This window comes from Mesoplodon bidens (genome assembly GCF_964165515.1).
Source record: "Mesoplodon bidens genome assembly, chromosome: 20".
Lineage (NCBI taxonomy): Eukaryota > Metazoa > Chordata > Mammalia > Artiodactyla > Ziphiidae > Mesoplodon > Mesoplodon bidens.
The window spans coordinates 18,046,586-18,061,103 of NC_138181.1; the positions used below are offsets into that span (position 1 = coordinate 18,046,586).

Genomic DNA, 14,518 nt, shown 5'->3' on the forward strand with positions numbered 1-14,518 from the left:
CAGTTTTGAGCAAGCGTTCTCGTATTTTCATTTTGCACTAAGACCCACAAATTAAGTAGCCAGTCCCGTTCCAAAGTGATGCAATAGCCCACGCTTGGCTTTTACAAATGTTAAAATCTTAGCTCAATTTTTCTTACCTGCTTATATAGCAGCTACCTTTTCTCCCATTGATGTGAGACAGAAGCGAGTCTGTCTGTGTGCCCCGTCTCTCCTCTCCGTGGATTTTCCCTCTTTGGAATTCAGCTTCTGTGTCTACCTCGCAGCCTCAGTCACCTGAGGGCTCAAAAATGTCACGCTTTTGTCTGTCATCCAGCCGTTTCTTGTCAGGGTGGGAGAAACATGTTTTGCAGCTTTCTAAGTAGACTTCTTCAGATCCTAAGTGCAAGTCCAAAACTGCTGTATGCTTTAGAACTTGCTATTTTCAGGATCTCAATTTCAGCTAGGGAACAATGAACTCATTAAGGCTAGTCTCTTCCCCTACACCCCACTCCCCGCCCCTTTAAAGAGGAATGTCACATTTCTTTTAAAATTTCCTTCAAATAAAGATGGCTTTATGCTTTTTATTTTCTTTTCTCCCCACAACAAAATATACCTTAGTGTCACTGTCAATAGTAGAACAGCCTGAAATGACATTTATAGGTTGTTTCGATAACAGGCATCCATTGTATCATTAAACCCAATTATTCAATTGATCTCCCACATCAGTCCATGGCAGTGAGGGCAAAAGTTACGAAGTGAGGCAGGAACAGAGAGGAAGAGTAATAAAAGGAGGGGAAATTCTCTAAATAAGGATACGTGGTTTGTGTGCTAGAGATAAACAGGTTATAGCGTGCACTCCTCATCATGTTGACTGCGCACTATTTTAAATACCCGTGCCAACTACAAATCGGCACGTGCCATCTACCTCTACAAGGATTAAACCATGTGCTGCTGCAGCGGCTGACCTTCAACACCCCCTGAAAGGAGTTCAGATGAGGCCCTCTGCGCTCCGGGAAAAACTGGCAGAACAGGTCTTCAGAGAGTTCGATATTTTCAGGAGACGATTTTATGAGCCCAATTCTTGCATCTCCTCGTATCTAGAAAAGCACTGAAATCCCTGATGGTGACGTCTGCTCCTCCTGACAAGCTTCTGCCAAAACGCGTGCTTCACTGCACGCACCCCGTCACTAAAGTCACGGGGAGCACCGACCTCCCCCCGCCTCTCAGCCGTTACAGGTTCTCAGAGCTCCCTGAAATGCTGTCTCTCCCTCCTGGGCGATAGTCCTCATTTTGCCCCAAATAAAACTTAACTCACAACTCTCAAACGTTGTGCATTTTTTTTTTCAGCCGACACTCGGAATATTCTTTAGTATACTTAAGATGTAGGGCTTCTAAAGTTTTCAGTATTACTCCTTCACTGAAGGATATTATTAAAAACAATAATAAACAGGCTAAGCTGAAATAGGATTCAAGTTACTCTTCCCTGGGGCTATTCTTTTTTTTTTTTTTTTTGCGGTACGCGGGCCTCTCACCGCTGTGGCCTCTCCCGTTGCGGAGCACAGGCTCTGGACGCGCAGGCTCGGCGGCCATGGCTCACGGGCCCAGCCGCTCCGCGGCATGTGGGATCTTCCCGGACCGGGGCACGAACCCGTGTCCCCTGCATCGGCAGGCGGACTCTCAACCACTGCGCCACCAGGGAAGCCCCTGGGGCTATTCTTTTAAAAAATCTAAAGCTATTTTAAGTCACACCTCTCTCATATATCACTAGACAAATTACAAGTCTGTCCCCTTTTTTATCTTAAGCTGTTGATATCTTTAAACATCTTATCGTGGAAAATGATACAAAAGTAGAAATAAGAGTATAAGGTACCTCAATGTACCTTTTACTTAGCTCTAATATTTATTCATCTATATCCCCACATACTCTCTCTCACCCAACCACAATACCATCATCACACCTAGAAAAAATAATTCCTTAATCATGTTTCTAATTTTTCCAACTCATTGCACAAGGACTACAGTATAAAAGAATAGTGATATTAACAAAGAATCTAAAGATTTAAGGCATCTGTAGTTTCCCTAAATTCAGAGCAAGAATTAGATTTTGTCACCAAGGAAACAATTAACCATCTATTTTTAGCCCTTTACCTGTACACATGACTGATAGTGTTTTTTCTTTGTCTTAAAGAAAAACGTATTGCCAGGCAAAGAAATGGCCCTAATGTTTTTGTGTTAGAAATTGGGGAGTGGGGGGCTGGAGGAACCTTTATTCCACAAATTTTAGGACCTATTTGTTAATGACTGAAATTTTAGCTTTTTAAAAGATAACACAGATCTTTTTAAAATGGCAATAATTCTTTTCTGTAGTCAATACCCTTGGAAATGAATGTGGATGGACAACTGAAAATAAAGCCTGTGATCAGAAACAGGTAAATACGGAAATGTTTGGATTTTTTTCTTTTGCATTTCTATTTGCATTTGAGTCTATTTCAAAGAAGTCTTTGAAAGGAACCCTGATAAAGAGATATCAACACCTAGAGGAACCAAAGAATCTATCCAGAAAAGTAAAAGTCATTCCTAAGGACGTCTTTATATTGTTGGGAGAAATGCCCTGAATATTTCTTGTACTAGTTATTTATTGCCACATAACAAATTTCCCCAAAACACTATAGCTTTACACAACGTGTATTACCTCTCCCACCGTTTCTGAGGGTCCGAAAACCAGAAGCAGCTTAGGTCTCTCATTTGGCTGCAGTCAAGGTGTCAGCCAGGCCTGCAGTCTCTGGATGTGACTGGGGCTGGAGGATTCTCTCCACGCTCACTTGCAGAGCTGTTGGCAGGAGGCTCCCATTGCTCGACAAGGGCTCCTCTCCACCGGGCTGTGAACAGCATGATTCCGTCAGAGTAACTGATGAGACAGAGACAGAGAGAACCAAGAGAGAAGCGCTGTCCTTTGTCATCTAATCTAAGAAAGGACATATCATTATTTCCGATTAATTCTGTTGCTCCTATGATCAACCCCGGTACATCACAGGAGGGAACAGCAGGAACACAACAGTGTGAACACCAGGACAGAGGGATCATTGGGGCCATCTGGGAGGCTGGCTCCACAGCCCACCCCCTCCCAAGGGACACAAAAGTCTCAACCCACTACGGCATCAGCTCCAAGTCCAGCATCTTACCTAAATCAGGTCCAGGCGAAGATGGGGCTATACGTAGCTCATAAGCGCAGCTCACAAGCAGTTCCTCCAGATCTGTAGGCCTGTGAATAGAGACGTTATTCCCCCTTCCCTTGCCCAGTATAAATGCTGATCACACAGCACGATTCCTGCTCAGAAAGACAGAAAATGAACGGCACACAGAAGTTACTGGTTGGTGAGCAGTTCTGAAATCCAGCTGGGCAAGTGTTAGAAATTCCTTGACTAGAACTCAGTCCTCCTGCCAGGAAATGACTTTCCAACGGCTCTTGACTCGGCCTTCAGAGGCCTTGGCCTCACCTTCTGAGTCATTCTTTTACTGGACAGGTTTACAACGGAGCCAAGCCGTTTTCTCAGCTTGCTTCCCAGCAGTAGAATTTGGGGGGTCCAAAGACCTCTCTTCATTTTCACTTCTCTCTTTCAGTCCAAGCTGACCAGGTTACCGCTGATATATATTTTTAAGCTTTGAATCATCTGTGAGTCTTATTCTGAGGCATCACCTTCGATCTGTCTCAGATCTTAACAAAGGACTTTACATTTACGCTCTTGGCTTAATCTTTAGATTGTGCTTTCCTAAGAGTGCTCTTGATTTAATCTTCACCCTGAAGGCATTTAATTTTGCATTATTTGGCATCTTGCAAACCAGTGAGCCTGGTTCCTCTTTAAGTCCCTTCTTTAACTTCTCTCTTTGCTCTCACATTTTTACTATAAGCAGCAAGAAGAAACCACTGGTATTTTCAATAATCTGGTTGGGAATATATTTAGCTAGATCTCTTAATTCGTTAGCTCCATTTTCCACTTCCCACATAACTTCACAAGCCCCGTTGCTGTTGGCAAGCTTCAGTTCCGTGCCACACAGGCCTCTCTCCACGAGGCTGCCCGCAACATGACTTCTTCCCCCATGTGAGTGACCAGACAGACAGACACCAAGACAGAAGCCACAGTCTTGTAGAACCTAATCTCAGTGACACACACCATTTCTGTTCCCTTTAATTGGCTGCACAGACCAGCCCTGGTACAATGACAGAGAAGAGCACACTAAGATGTGGCAGCCAGGGGGCAGGGATCATTGGGGACCACCTCGGAGCCTGCTATGACATCTCCTAAGTAGCATAATTACTTGGTAGCTTTTACAATAATCGGTTTTTCCAAAAGGTCTAAAAACATGAGGTCTTTTGTTCTTTTTTAAATCGATGGCACATAAGCAGAGAAAAGTCTGGCAGGACCTGCAGATTCGTAATGTCAGTCATGTTTATTTCTGGGTATTGAGATTATGGGTGATTTTATTTTTGTTTCTGTAACTTGGTTTCCCAACGCTTTTATAATTAATTTATAATCAGAATTTTTTTTCATTTTTTTCAATGTGGAATATGCCAGAGACAAAAAAAGGTAAAGGTTGAGACAACTTATTATTTTCAAACATTTTGTATGAAGCATTACTAGACACTAGGTATTTCTGAAGTGGAAAAAAGGATATAATCCTTGCTTTTAAGGAATTATGTATTTGGGAAGACAAAAACACAGCTATAATACATGTAATAAATTCTACAGAAGAGGAATAAAGGAGCATTAAATAAAGGGCAATAGGGCTTCCCTGGTGGCGCAGTGGTTGAGAGTCCGCCTGCCGATGCAGGGGACACGGGTTCATGCCCTGGTCCGGGAAGATCCCACATGCCGCAGAGCAGCTGGGCCCGTGAGCCATGGCCGCTGAGCCTGCGCGTCCGGAGCCTGTGCTCCACAACAGGAGAGGCCACAGCAGTGAGAGGCCCGCGTACCGCAAAAAAAAAAAAAAAAAAAAAAAAGGGCAATACACAGAGGAGCCAACTTAAACTGACTCCTTAAGACAGATGGGAAAGAGAAATGGCATGGCTACAACAAAGGGCCTTTATACCAGCCTTGGAGTTTGGACTTGGCATTACAGTGCGTGGATGCACCATTACAGGAGTATAAGCAGGGAAATGAAATGACCAGATATATTTTAAAAACTCCCCTACACTGGTTTCATTGTTTTATCTTTAAAAATACTGATCCACCTGGAATGTTGTAAATGTTACACTTCAGTGCAAGACAAAATGAAATAAATCTCAAACATTAGTTAACATTAGTACATACAATGTTTACTATCAAAAAGAACTTTAAAGCCTTAAAAGAGCTTTGACACGTCTTCAAAGTTTAATTTCTAGAATTACAGCAGAAAAAACATTCCTGCTGCTAAGACTTTAAAGAGCTTGGCTGAACTGTGAAATGTTCAATGTGGCAAAACCAACTGAAGAGGCAGAAACTGATAAATGGCATCAGCTAGCAAAAATACAAATGAATGAGCACCTTACTGTGTACATGTCTATCTCGTTCTCATTTGGCACACTGTAAGATGGCACACTCCAAAAATCATTACATGCGGAGAGCAATCCTTTTCCAATCCTTTATGTCCATATACTTCCATGGAGATCAACATTAAGGTGTTTACTGCCTTGAGTGCAATCAAGGTACGGCATGATTTTAATGTGAATCCTTTATTGTCCCGTAAGGTCACGGCATAACTGATTTAATGTAGAACAGGTAGTTCGCGTTTCTTAACTAGCTGCTCTGTTCTTTCTCTTCCACATTGAGTACAGTATCCACAGTTATTCCTATGTCCTGCAGTGACCAGCCTCTCTCCACTCCCAGAGCCCTTCTGGGAAAGGAAGTGCAAAGGCTGTATAGGGATGTGTGGTACCCAATTTTCATCATCCAGTCAAACAAGACCTAAAAGAGAAAAAGCTTAGTTATCAAATACTGTACAAAATTGTGTCCCTCTAGATCACCATAATATTTTACGATTCTTTCATTGTTAAATCATGCCCCTAGGAGTCATGAAACAGAACTTTCATACCTTTCAAAGGAACTTTCAAGAGTTTAAAGGAAAAGAGCACGCCATGAATTTTGAGATGTGAATGACCTTTAATAGCTGTGGTTTCAGACAAGGCCTAGGGACTACTGGCGCCTACAGACAGAAGCATTTAACAATTAGGAAAGCCCCAACCAAACGGAATGGAAAGATTATCCAATAAAAAGGTTAAGAACAAAAGGTTAGCATTTGGGAAAAAAGTCATTTAGATTATAATCTAAGCCAACAGTCCACATCGAAATCACCCAGGAACTGTCACAACAGACATGTCCACGTCCCAGAGACTCTGCCTTTTGATAACCCAATATTCAATGGGCCATCCCTATAAATGTATCACATTTCCTTTCATGAAGAGTCCCTTAGTAATTGTCCAAATTTCCACTTATTATTGCCTAAAAACAATGCCTGCTAAAGGATGGTTTGTTGGTTTAGGAAGAAAGCTGAATGACAGAATGTTCTCAGGGGATGGTGGTGTATCAATTATAGGTAATCCCTGACTTCTACCACCATCCATGTACCTACTGATATTCCATGTAATGTGTATTATGTCATAGAGTGACGTAATTTTCCAATATATGAATATGCCTTCTTTTAACCAATCCTTCCATAAACACTTATACCTTTGACCATTTGTCTTATTTCCAAAGAATAAGTTCTCATAAATGGAATTACTGGGCCAAAAGATGTATTTTAAAATATATACTGATAAATTATCCCACAGGAACAGTGGTCTGACTTACATTCACGTGAACAATAAGAATCCCTGTTTTCTGCACACACTGGCCAAAACTGGGTACTATTCTTTTTAATCTTTGACAACTTGATAGGTAGAAAACGGTATCCATTTTAATCTGCATTTCTCTGATTCTAAGTGAGGCCTAATGTTCTACTGAGGTATTTCTATTTTTTTATTTTTTGGGCTGTGTTTGGTCTTTTTTGCTGCGTGCAGGCTTTCTCTAGTTGTGGTGAGCAGGGGCTACTCTTCGTTGCGATGCACAGGCTTCTCGTTGCAGTAGCTTCTCTTGTTGTGGAGCACGGGCTCTAGTGCACAAGCTTCAGTAGTTGTGGCACGTGGGCTCAGTAGTTGTGGCTCATGGGCTCTAGAGCGCAGGCTCAGTAGTTGTGGCACATGGGCTTAGTTGCTCCGTGGCATGTGGCATCTTCCCAGACCAGGGCTCGAACCCGTGTCCCCTGCATTGGCAGGCGGATTCTTAACCACTGCGCCACCAGGGAAGCCCACTAAGGTATTTCTTTTCCTTGATTTGTATAAGCTCCTTATAGAAAAAAATAATTTTTCCAAATTTTTAACTTGATGAACTTTATAGAATTTAAAAATTTTTATGTAGTCAAATCTGTCAGTATTTTCTATTATGCTTTATAATATTCTTGACATAGAAGGTTAAATGCAACAGTAAGGATAGAAAATTAGATAATTACAGAATTTTTTTTTTTAATAAATTTATTTATTTATTTATTTATTTTTGGCTGCATTGGGTCTTCGTTTCTGTGCAAGGGCTTTCTCTAGTTGCGGCGAGGGGGGGGCCACTCTTCATCGCAGTGCGCGGGCCTCTCACTGTCGTGGCCTCTCACTGTCGTGGCCTCTCACTGTTGTGGCCTCTCTTGTTGCGGAGCACAGGCTCCAGACGCGCAAGCTCAGTAGTTGTGGCTCACGGGCCCAGTTGCTCCGCGGCATGTGGGATCTTCCCAAACCAGGGCTCGAACCCGTGTCCCCTGCATTGGCAGGCAGATTCTCAACCACTGCGCCACCAGGGAAGCCCCAATTACAGAAATTTTTAACACACACATACTATGTTCAAAGGCACTTAAACGTAGAAATACACCCAAATATTAGTAATTGGCTTTGGTGCCAGACTGCAGATTAAAATTTCTTTCTACTTTTCTACATTTTTCAAATTATTGCTAGTGAACACAGTATTGTTTTCAAAAGAAAAAAATAAGTCTATTAGAACAAAAAGAAACAAGCTTTAAAGAATGATCTGAAAACTACATACAAGCAATGGGGTTTAGGTTAATAATCCATCAAGGATAATAAGGACAAAGTTAATACCACCTGCTTCCAAAAGCTTTGAAAGCATCTTACCCACCAAGCTGTGAAAATGTAATTAAAACAAAAAACAAATTAAAAAAAGAACCAGAAAAAATCTGAATGCAAAAATCACAGTTCAAGAAGGCTCAGCATACCTAATTCTCCAAATTTCTGCCACGTAGAGTACATATAAATCCCATTTACCAGGACTTCCCTGGTGGCGCACTGGTTAAGAATCTGTCTGCCAATGCAGGAGACACAGGTTCGAGCCCTTGTCCGGGAAGATCCCACATGCTGCGGAGCAACTAAGCCCGTGCGCCACAACTACCAAGCCTGAACTCTAGAGCCCACGAGCCACAACTACTGAGCCCACGCACCACAACTACTGAAGCCTGTGTGCTCCAGGGCCCATGATCCACAACAAGAGAAGCCACCACAATGAGAAGCCCGTGCACCGCAACAAAGAGTAGCCCCCATGAGCCGCAACTAGAGAAAGCCCACACACAGCAACGAAGACCCAACACAGCCAAAAAAATAAATTTAAAAAGAAAAAAAATTCCATTTATCCTCACCTGATGGGAGTACGGACGACTGATAACACCTCCTCCCTGCATGGGAAAAAACTATTGCCAAATTCAACACAAATATTTCTCCAGGGCTTCCCTGGTGGTGCAGTGGTTGAGAATCTGCCTGCTAATGCAGGGGACACGGGTTCGAGCCCTGGTCTGGGAGGATCCCACATGCCGTGGAGCAACTAGGCCCGTGAGCCACAACTACCGAGCCTGCGCGTCTGGAGCCTGTGCTCCGCAACAAGAGAGGCCGCAATAGTCAGAGGCCCACGCACCACGATGAAGAGTGGTCCCCACTTGCCGCAACTAGAGAAAGCCCTCGCACAGAAACGAAGGCCCCACACAGCCATAAATAAATAAATAAATTACTAAACTCCTACCCCCAACATCTTCTTTAAAAAAAAAAAAAATTTCTCCAAATATGATTCTCCTCACCTGTGAACTGCAAGACTTAAAAAACCTTCTCCTCAGGACACGCCCACTTGGACATCGAAGAGCAACAGTCACGACCTGAGGAATAAAAATGTTCAAATGAGAATTCCAACTACTGCTCTTTGCAATTCCAAAACCACTACTCCTACGAAACACCTGTACACAGTTCTAAGAGTTCATGTGGAGTTTTGTAGGAATTTAGCTCTGAGAGCTGTACACAAAAACTAAGGTCCAGATAAAATTCACCCTAAACACAGAAATAATTCTTCTAAACCTGAAAAACATCTTCCCACTGATTGAGGAGACCAGTGACCGAGCCTTCCAGAGAGGACACCGAGACGCAAGGCTTCTGTCTGCCAGACAATATCAAGACTGCAGCTGGGCTCTGAAAGTGACCTACCAAACCAAGAAGATCCAGGGCCACCTCAGAGTCTGCAGACAAGATGAACACTAGACTGGAAGGAAACAAACAGCTACCCTTTTCACTCCAGCACTGTAGGCTGTGCTCCATGCCTACATCATGTGCGCAAATGAGAGACAAGCCTGGAGCTGGTCCTGGTTTGCTGGGTCTGCAGGAGACCCCCCCTCCTGGGAGCAGCTTTGTCCGTTTTACATGTTGAGTTTCCCCACCATCTTTCCTCTGATAAGAGAGTTAAACAGCTAAAAAGGGCTTGCAATGTGCTAGTATATTAAAGGACACTCTAAGAAGAAAAGAGTGGGAGGGACCGAGAGATTATCACACTAAGTGGAGTGAGAAAGACAAATACCATATGATATCACTTGTATGTGGAATCTAAATATGATACAAATGAACTTACGAAACAGAAACAGACTCACAGACATAGAAAACAAACTTTATGGTTACCAAAAGGGAAAGCAGGTACGGGGAGGGATAAATTGGAGTTTGGGATTAGCAGATACAAACTACTCTATATAAAAGAGATAAACAACAAGGTCCTACTGTATAGCACAGGGAACTCTATTCAATATCCTGTGATAGGGCTTCCCTGGTGGCGCAGGGGTTAAGAATCCGCCTGCCAATGCAGGGGACATGGGTTCGATCCCTGGTCCAGGAAGATCCCACATGCCGCAGAGCAGCTGGGCCCGTGTGCCACAGCTGCTAAGCCTGCGCTCTAGAGCCTGCAAGCCACAACTGCTGAAGCTCGCACGCCTGAAGCCCATGCTACGCAACAAGAGAAGCCGCTGCAATGAGAAGCCCGTGTACCACAGCGAAGAGTAACCCCCGCTTGCTGCAACTAGAGAAAGCCCATGTCCAGCAACAAAGACCCAACTCAGCCAAAAATAAATAAAGCCAAAAAAAAAAAAAAATCCTGTGATAAACCATACGGAAAATATGAAAAAGAATATGTGTATATATGTATAACCGAGTGACTTTCCTGTACACCAGAAACTAACACAACACTGTAAATCAACTATACTTCAACTTAAAAACAAGAAAAGATGACGATTTAGTTATTAATTCTCATGTTCATTATTTACCGTTAGGAAACCCTTTACTATGGTCAACATTATCCCAACTGTCCTGGGAGTTCTGTGGCAGCACAGTTTGCAGAAGTGGTGGTTTTATAGCAGCACCCACCACCCTTCAGGAAAGCCACGTTAGAAAATATTTCTATTCAAGTAGGTAAGGTGTTTGATTCATACCCAAATCAGTGCAATCTTTAGCTCTGTCAGTAGTTCTACTAAAGAAAATTTTATAAAACAAAGAAATCACAAACTAACAATCACTGATTAAAAGCCAATTTTGCTTATTTTTAGAAACAATAAAACTTAACTTTTACAGTGAGGTTTTGTTCAAACTTTAATGATCTGATAGGATACTTAAAGCCAAATGCTTTAAGAAAAACTAAGGTTAAAATCAGTGAGTCAGGACCTCCCTGGTGGCGCAGTGGTTAAGAATCCGCCTGCCAATGCAGGGGACACGGGTTCGAGCCCTGGTCCAGGAAGATCCCACATGCTGCGGAGCAACTAAGCCCATGAGCCACAACTACTAAGGCTGCGCTCTAGAGCCTGTGAGCCACAACTACTGAGTCTGTGCACCTAGAGCCCGTGCTCCACAACAAGAGAAGCCACCGCAATGAGAAGCCCGCGCACCGCGACGAAGAGTAGCCCCACTCACCGCAACTAGAGAAAGCCCGTGCGCAGCAACGAATACCCAGCGCAGCCAATAATTAATTAATTAATTAATTTAAAAAAAATACAGTGAGTTAACATTTTCTATTATGATTAAATACTTAAGAGAAATGAACTATCGTTGTTTGAAACCCAGCTACTGTTCTGTTATTACAATTACTGTGAAAGGTGGGTGTACAATTTCTCCTAAGATTACTGACAGTCCAGTGGACTGGCCTATGAATGGGTAAAAGGCCTGGGACACAGTGCAAATTGGAAAGTAAATCACGGTCCCAAACACAGATTATTAAATGAAATCTAAATGAAAAGTAGCAGCAATAATTAAAATGTAGTTCCCCTTAGAATAAAATAAGATAGCATACAATCATGAGAATAGTTGCTATGGTATTACGGTAACAATAATGATGATTTACAAAACTATTTTCAAATTATCTTAAATTCTACACTTATTGTCTTTTCAATTTAAAAGCAGAAGAGTAACATATGGTGACTATTCCATTGTGAATTCTAGGCTACCATGAGTTAGTTCTTCCTCTCATTTAAAAAAATCTTACTGTATTATTTTAGAACTCTGTGGATAGTTGGAATACGAAACACATAACAGGCACTTAAAAAAATCAGGGTATAATGCTTAAGATTTGCTTTATGTTTCAGATTCCCCACTCCCTTATCAGAAATCCATGTTAGCCATTAGTTCATTCATCTATTAGTCTGCTCCTAAGTCCAAGCAGGCTTCCACTATAACAGGAATTTTCTCATATGGCTCATTATTATAGAGCCACAGCTACTACATATACAGAAACACACACACACACACACACATACACACACACACACACACACAGTGAAAACTTCATTCTGTTCTGATAACCTTTAAAATGAATGTTAGTCCCTTCCCGAGCAACAAAGAATTATAAAGATGTCCCTCACAGCCACTATGGAGAACAGTATGGAGGTTCCTTAAAAAACTAAAAATAGTGCCCGCTTCGGCAGCACATATACTAAAATTGGAACAATACAGAGAAGATAAGCACGGCCCCTGCACAAGGATGACACGCAAATTCATGAAGTGTTCCATATTTTTTAAAAAACTAAAAATAGAATTACCATATGACCCAGCAATCCCACTACTGGGCATATACCCAGAGAAAACCGTAATTCAAAAAGACACATGCACCCCAATGTTCATTGCAGCACTATTTACAATAGCCAGGTCATGGAAGCAACCTAAATGCCCATGGACAGACAAATGGATAAAGAAGATGTGGTACATATATGCAATGGAGTATTACTTAGCCATAAAAAGGAAAGAAATTGGGTCACTTGTGGGAACATGGATGCACCTAGAGACTGTCATACGGAGTGAAGTAAGTCAGAAAGAGAAAAATAAATATCGTATAATATCACATATGTGAAATCTAGAAAAATGGTACATATGAACTGGTTTGCAAGGCAGAAATAGAGACACAGATGTAGAGAACAAACGTATGGACACCAAGGGGGGAAAGTGGCGGGGGTTGGGGATAGTGGTATGATAAATTGGGAGATTGGGACTGACATGTATACAGTGATGTGTATATAATAGGTAACTAATAAGAACCTGCTGTATAAAAAAATAAAATTCATATATTAAAAAAAAAGATGTCCCTCAATGGCCTATATGGGAAAAGAATCTAAAAAAAGAGTAGATATATGTATAACTGATTCACTTTGCTGTACACCTGAAACTAAAACAACATTGTAAATCAACTATACTCCAATAGAAATTAAAAAAAAAAAGTCCCTCTATTCTGTGGGGGACACCACACATTTAATGGGCCTAACTTTAATAAGGAAATAGAGAATTTCCTGAAAATTATAACCTCCAGTATTCCTAAAAGTGAAATTATTCTTTTACATATGGATTCATGAAATAGTTGTGTGGCTTGAGGATTAAAATATATTAGTTATGACAGGGCAAGCTTTATGTATGATGATATTTCATGATTATGATACCAGAGCAAAGCTGCAAAGTTGGCCAAATACAAAATGGTACTTTGCAGAAAGCCAGAAACAATATGACTACATGACTTATAAACATCCTAAAATCTCGGGTAACTGTGGCAAAGCACTCATTGCCTACTCCAAGTGTGCCTTTTTAACTTTGAAAACACTTCTTTAGGGTGATAGGGTGAAGGATGGGTTAGAAAGGCACACTCCCCAAACTAAAATGCTTTCTTTTTCTTGTTTTTAACTTTGATGATGATAATGACACTCCACACTTAAGGTCTACTTTCACTATTAGGAAACAGTCAACCACAAGGGAGGGGAAAAGCCAGGCAGATGTCCAGAGGGACCAGGCTAACTGCCCAGAAACAGGTCATTAGATCAAGAGTAGGATAACAAGGTCAATGAGAACAGAAGCGTTATTGAAAGAGGGACTGGGACACTGAGAATCATCCAAGGAGGTAAAACTAGTGGCTGGTGAATGGTTAGCGGGAATTAGGAATTTATGCTTTGAATTCTTAGAAATCTATGAGCAGTAGCAACTGCACAGGTGGAAAATGCCTTGCCCAATGATGATTCTAATAGAATCAAAATGTTCCAATACTTATTTGCTTTTCTTTTTTGCGGTACGCGGGCCTCTCACTGCTGTGGCCTCTCCCCTTGCGGAGCACGGGCTCCGGACGCGCAGGTCCAGCGGCCATGGCTCATGGGCCCAGCCGCTCAGCGGCACGTGGGATCCTCCCAGACCGGGACACAAACCCACGTCCCCTGCATCGGCAGGCAGACTCCCAACCACTGCGCCACCAGAGAAGCCCCTTATTTGCTTTTCTTTTTTTTTTTATTTTTTTTTTTATTTTATTTATTTATTTATTTTTTTTTTTGCGTTATGCGGGCCTCTCACTGTTGTGGCCTCTCCCCCTGCGGAGCGCAGGCTCCGGACGCACAGGCTCAGCGGCCATGGCTCACGGGCCCAGCCGCTCCGCGGCATGTGGGATCCTCCCAGACCGGGGCACGAACCCGTGTCCCCTGCATCGGCAGGCGGACTCTCAACCACTGCGCCACCAGGGAAGCCCTGCTTTTCTTGATTAGTGTAGAATACACTGTAAAAGTATCAACCAGTATCAACCATATATTAGCAGCACTCTTCATAAAGCTTCATTACATAATATAAAGTTGCTTGTACCTCATTAATACTATATCTATACAGTGCATTTAACTATATATATACTATATATATATATATATATATATATATATATATATACGG

The 14,518-nt window shown here is 42.1% G+C and overlaps 1 protein-coding gene across 3 annotated transcripts in view; it reads right to left on the minus strand.

The window, feature by feature from the left end:
* The window catches only part of UBXN8 (UBX domain protein 8), a 43,389-nt gene that overhangs the window by 11,497 nt on the left and 17,374 nt on the right, over positions 1-14,518 (minus strand). For 2 of the 3 annotated variants that reach the window (XR_014014137.1, XR_014014138.1), the window contains exons 7-9: positions 9,115-9,189; positions 3,162-5,921; positions 2,672-2,887 (exon numbers count right to left, since the gene is read on the minus strand). Coding sequence is in view for 1 of the 3 variants with exons in the window: in XM_081221224.1 (XP_081077350.1) it covers positions 5,754-5,921; positions 9,115-9,189 (243 nt within the window). In the remaining 2 variants the exon portion in view is untranslated. Of the gene's footprint in view, positions 1-2,671; positions 2,888-2,963; positions 5,922-9,114; positions 9,190-14,518 lie in introns of those variants that run through there. The other variant, XM_081221224.1, reaches the window with a different exon arrangement.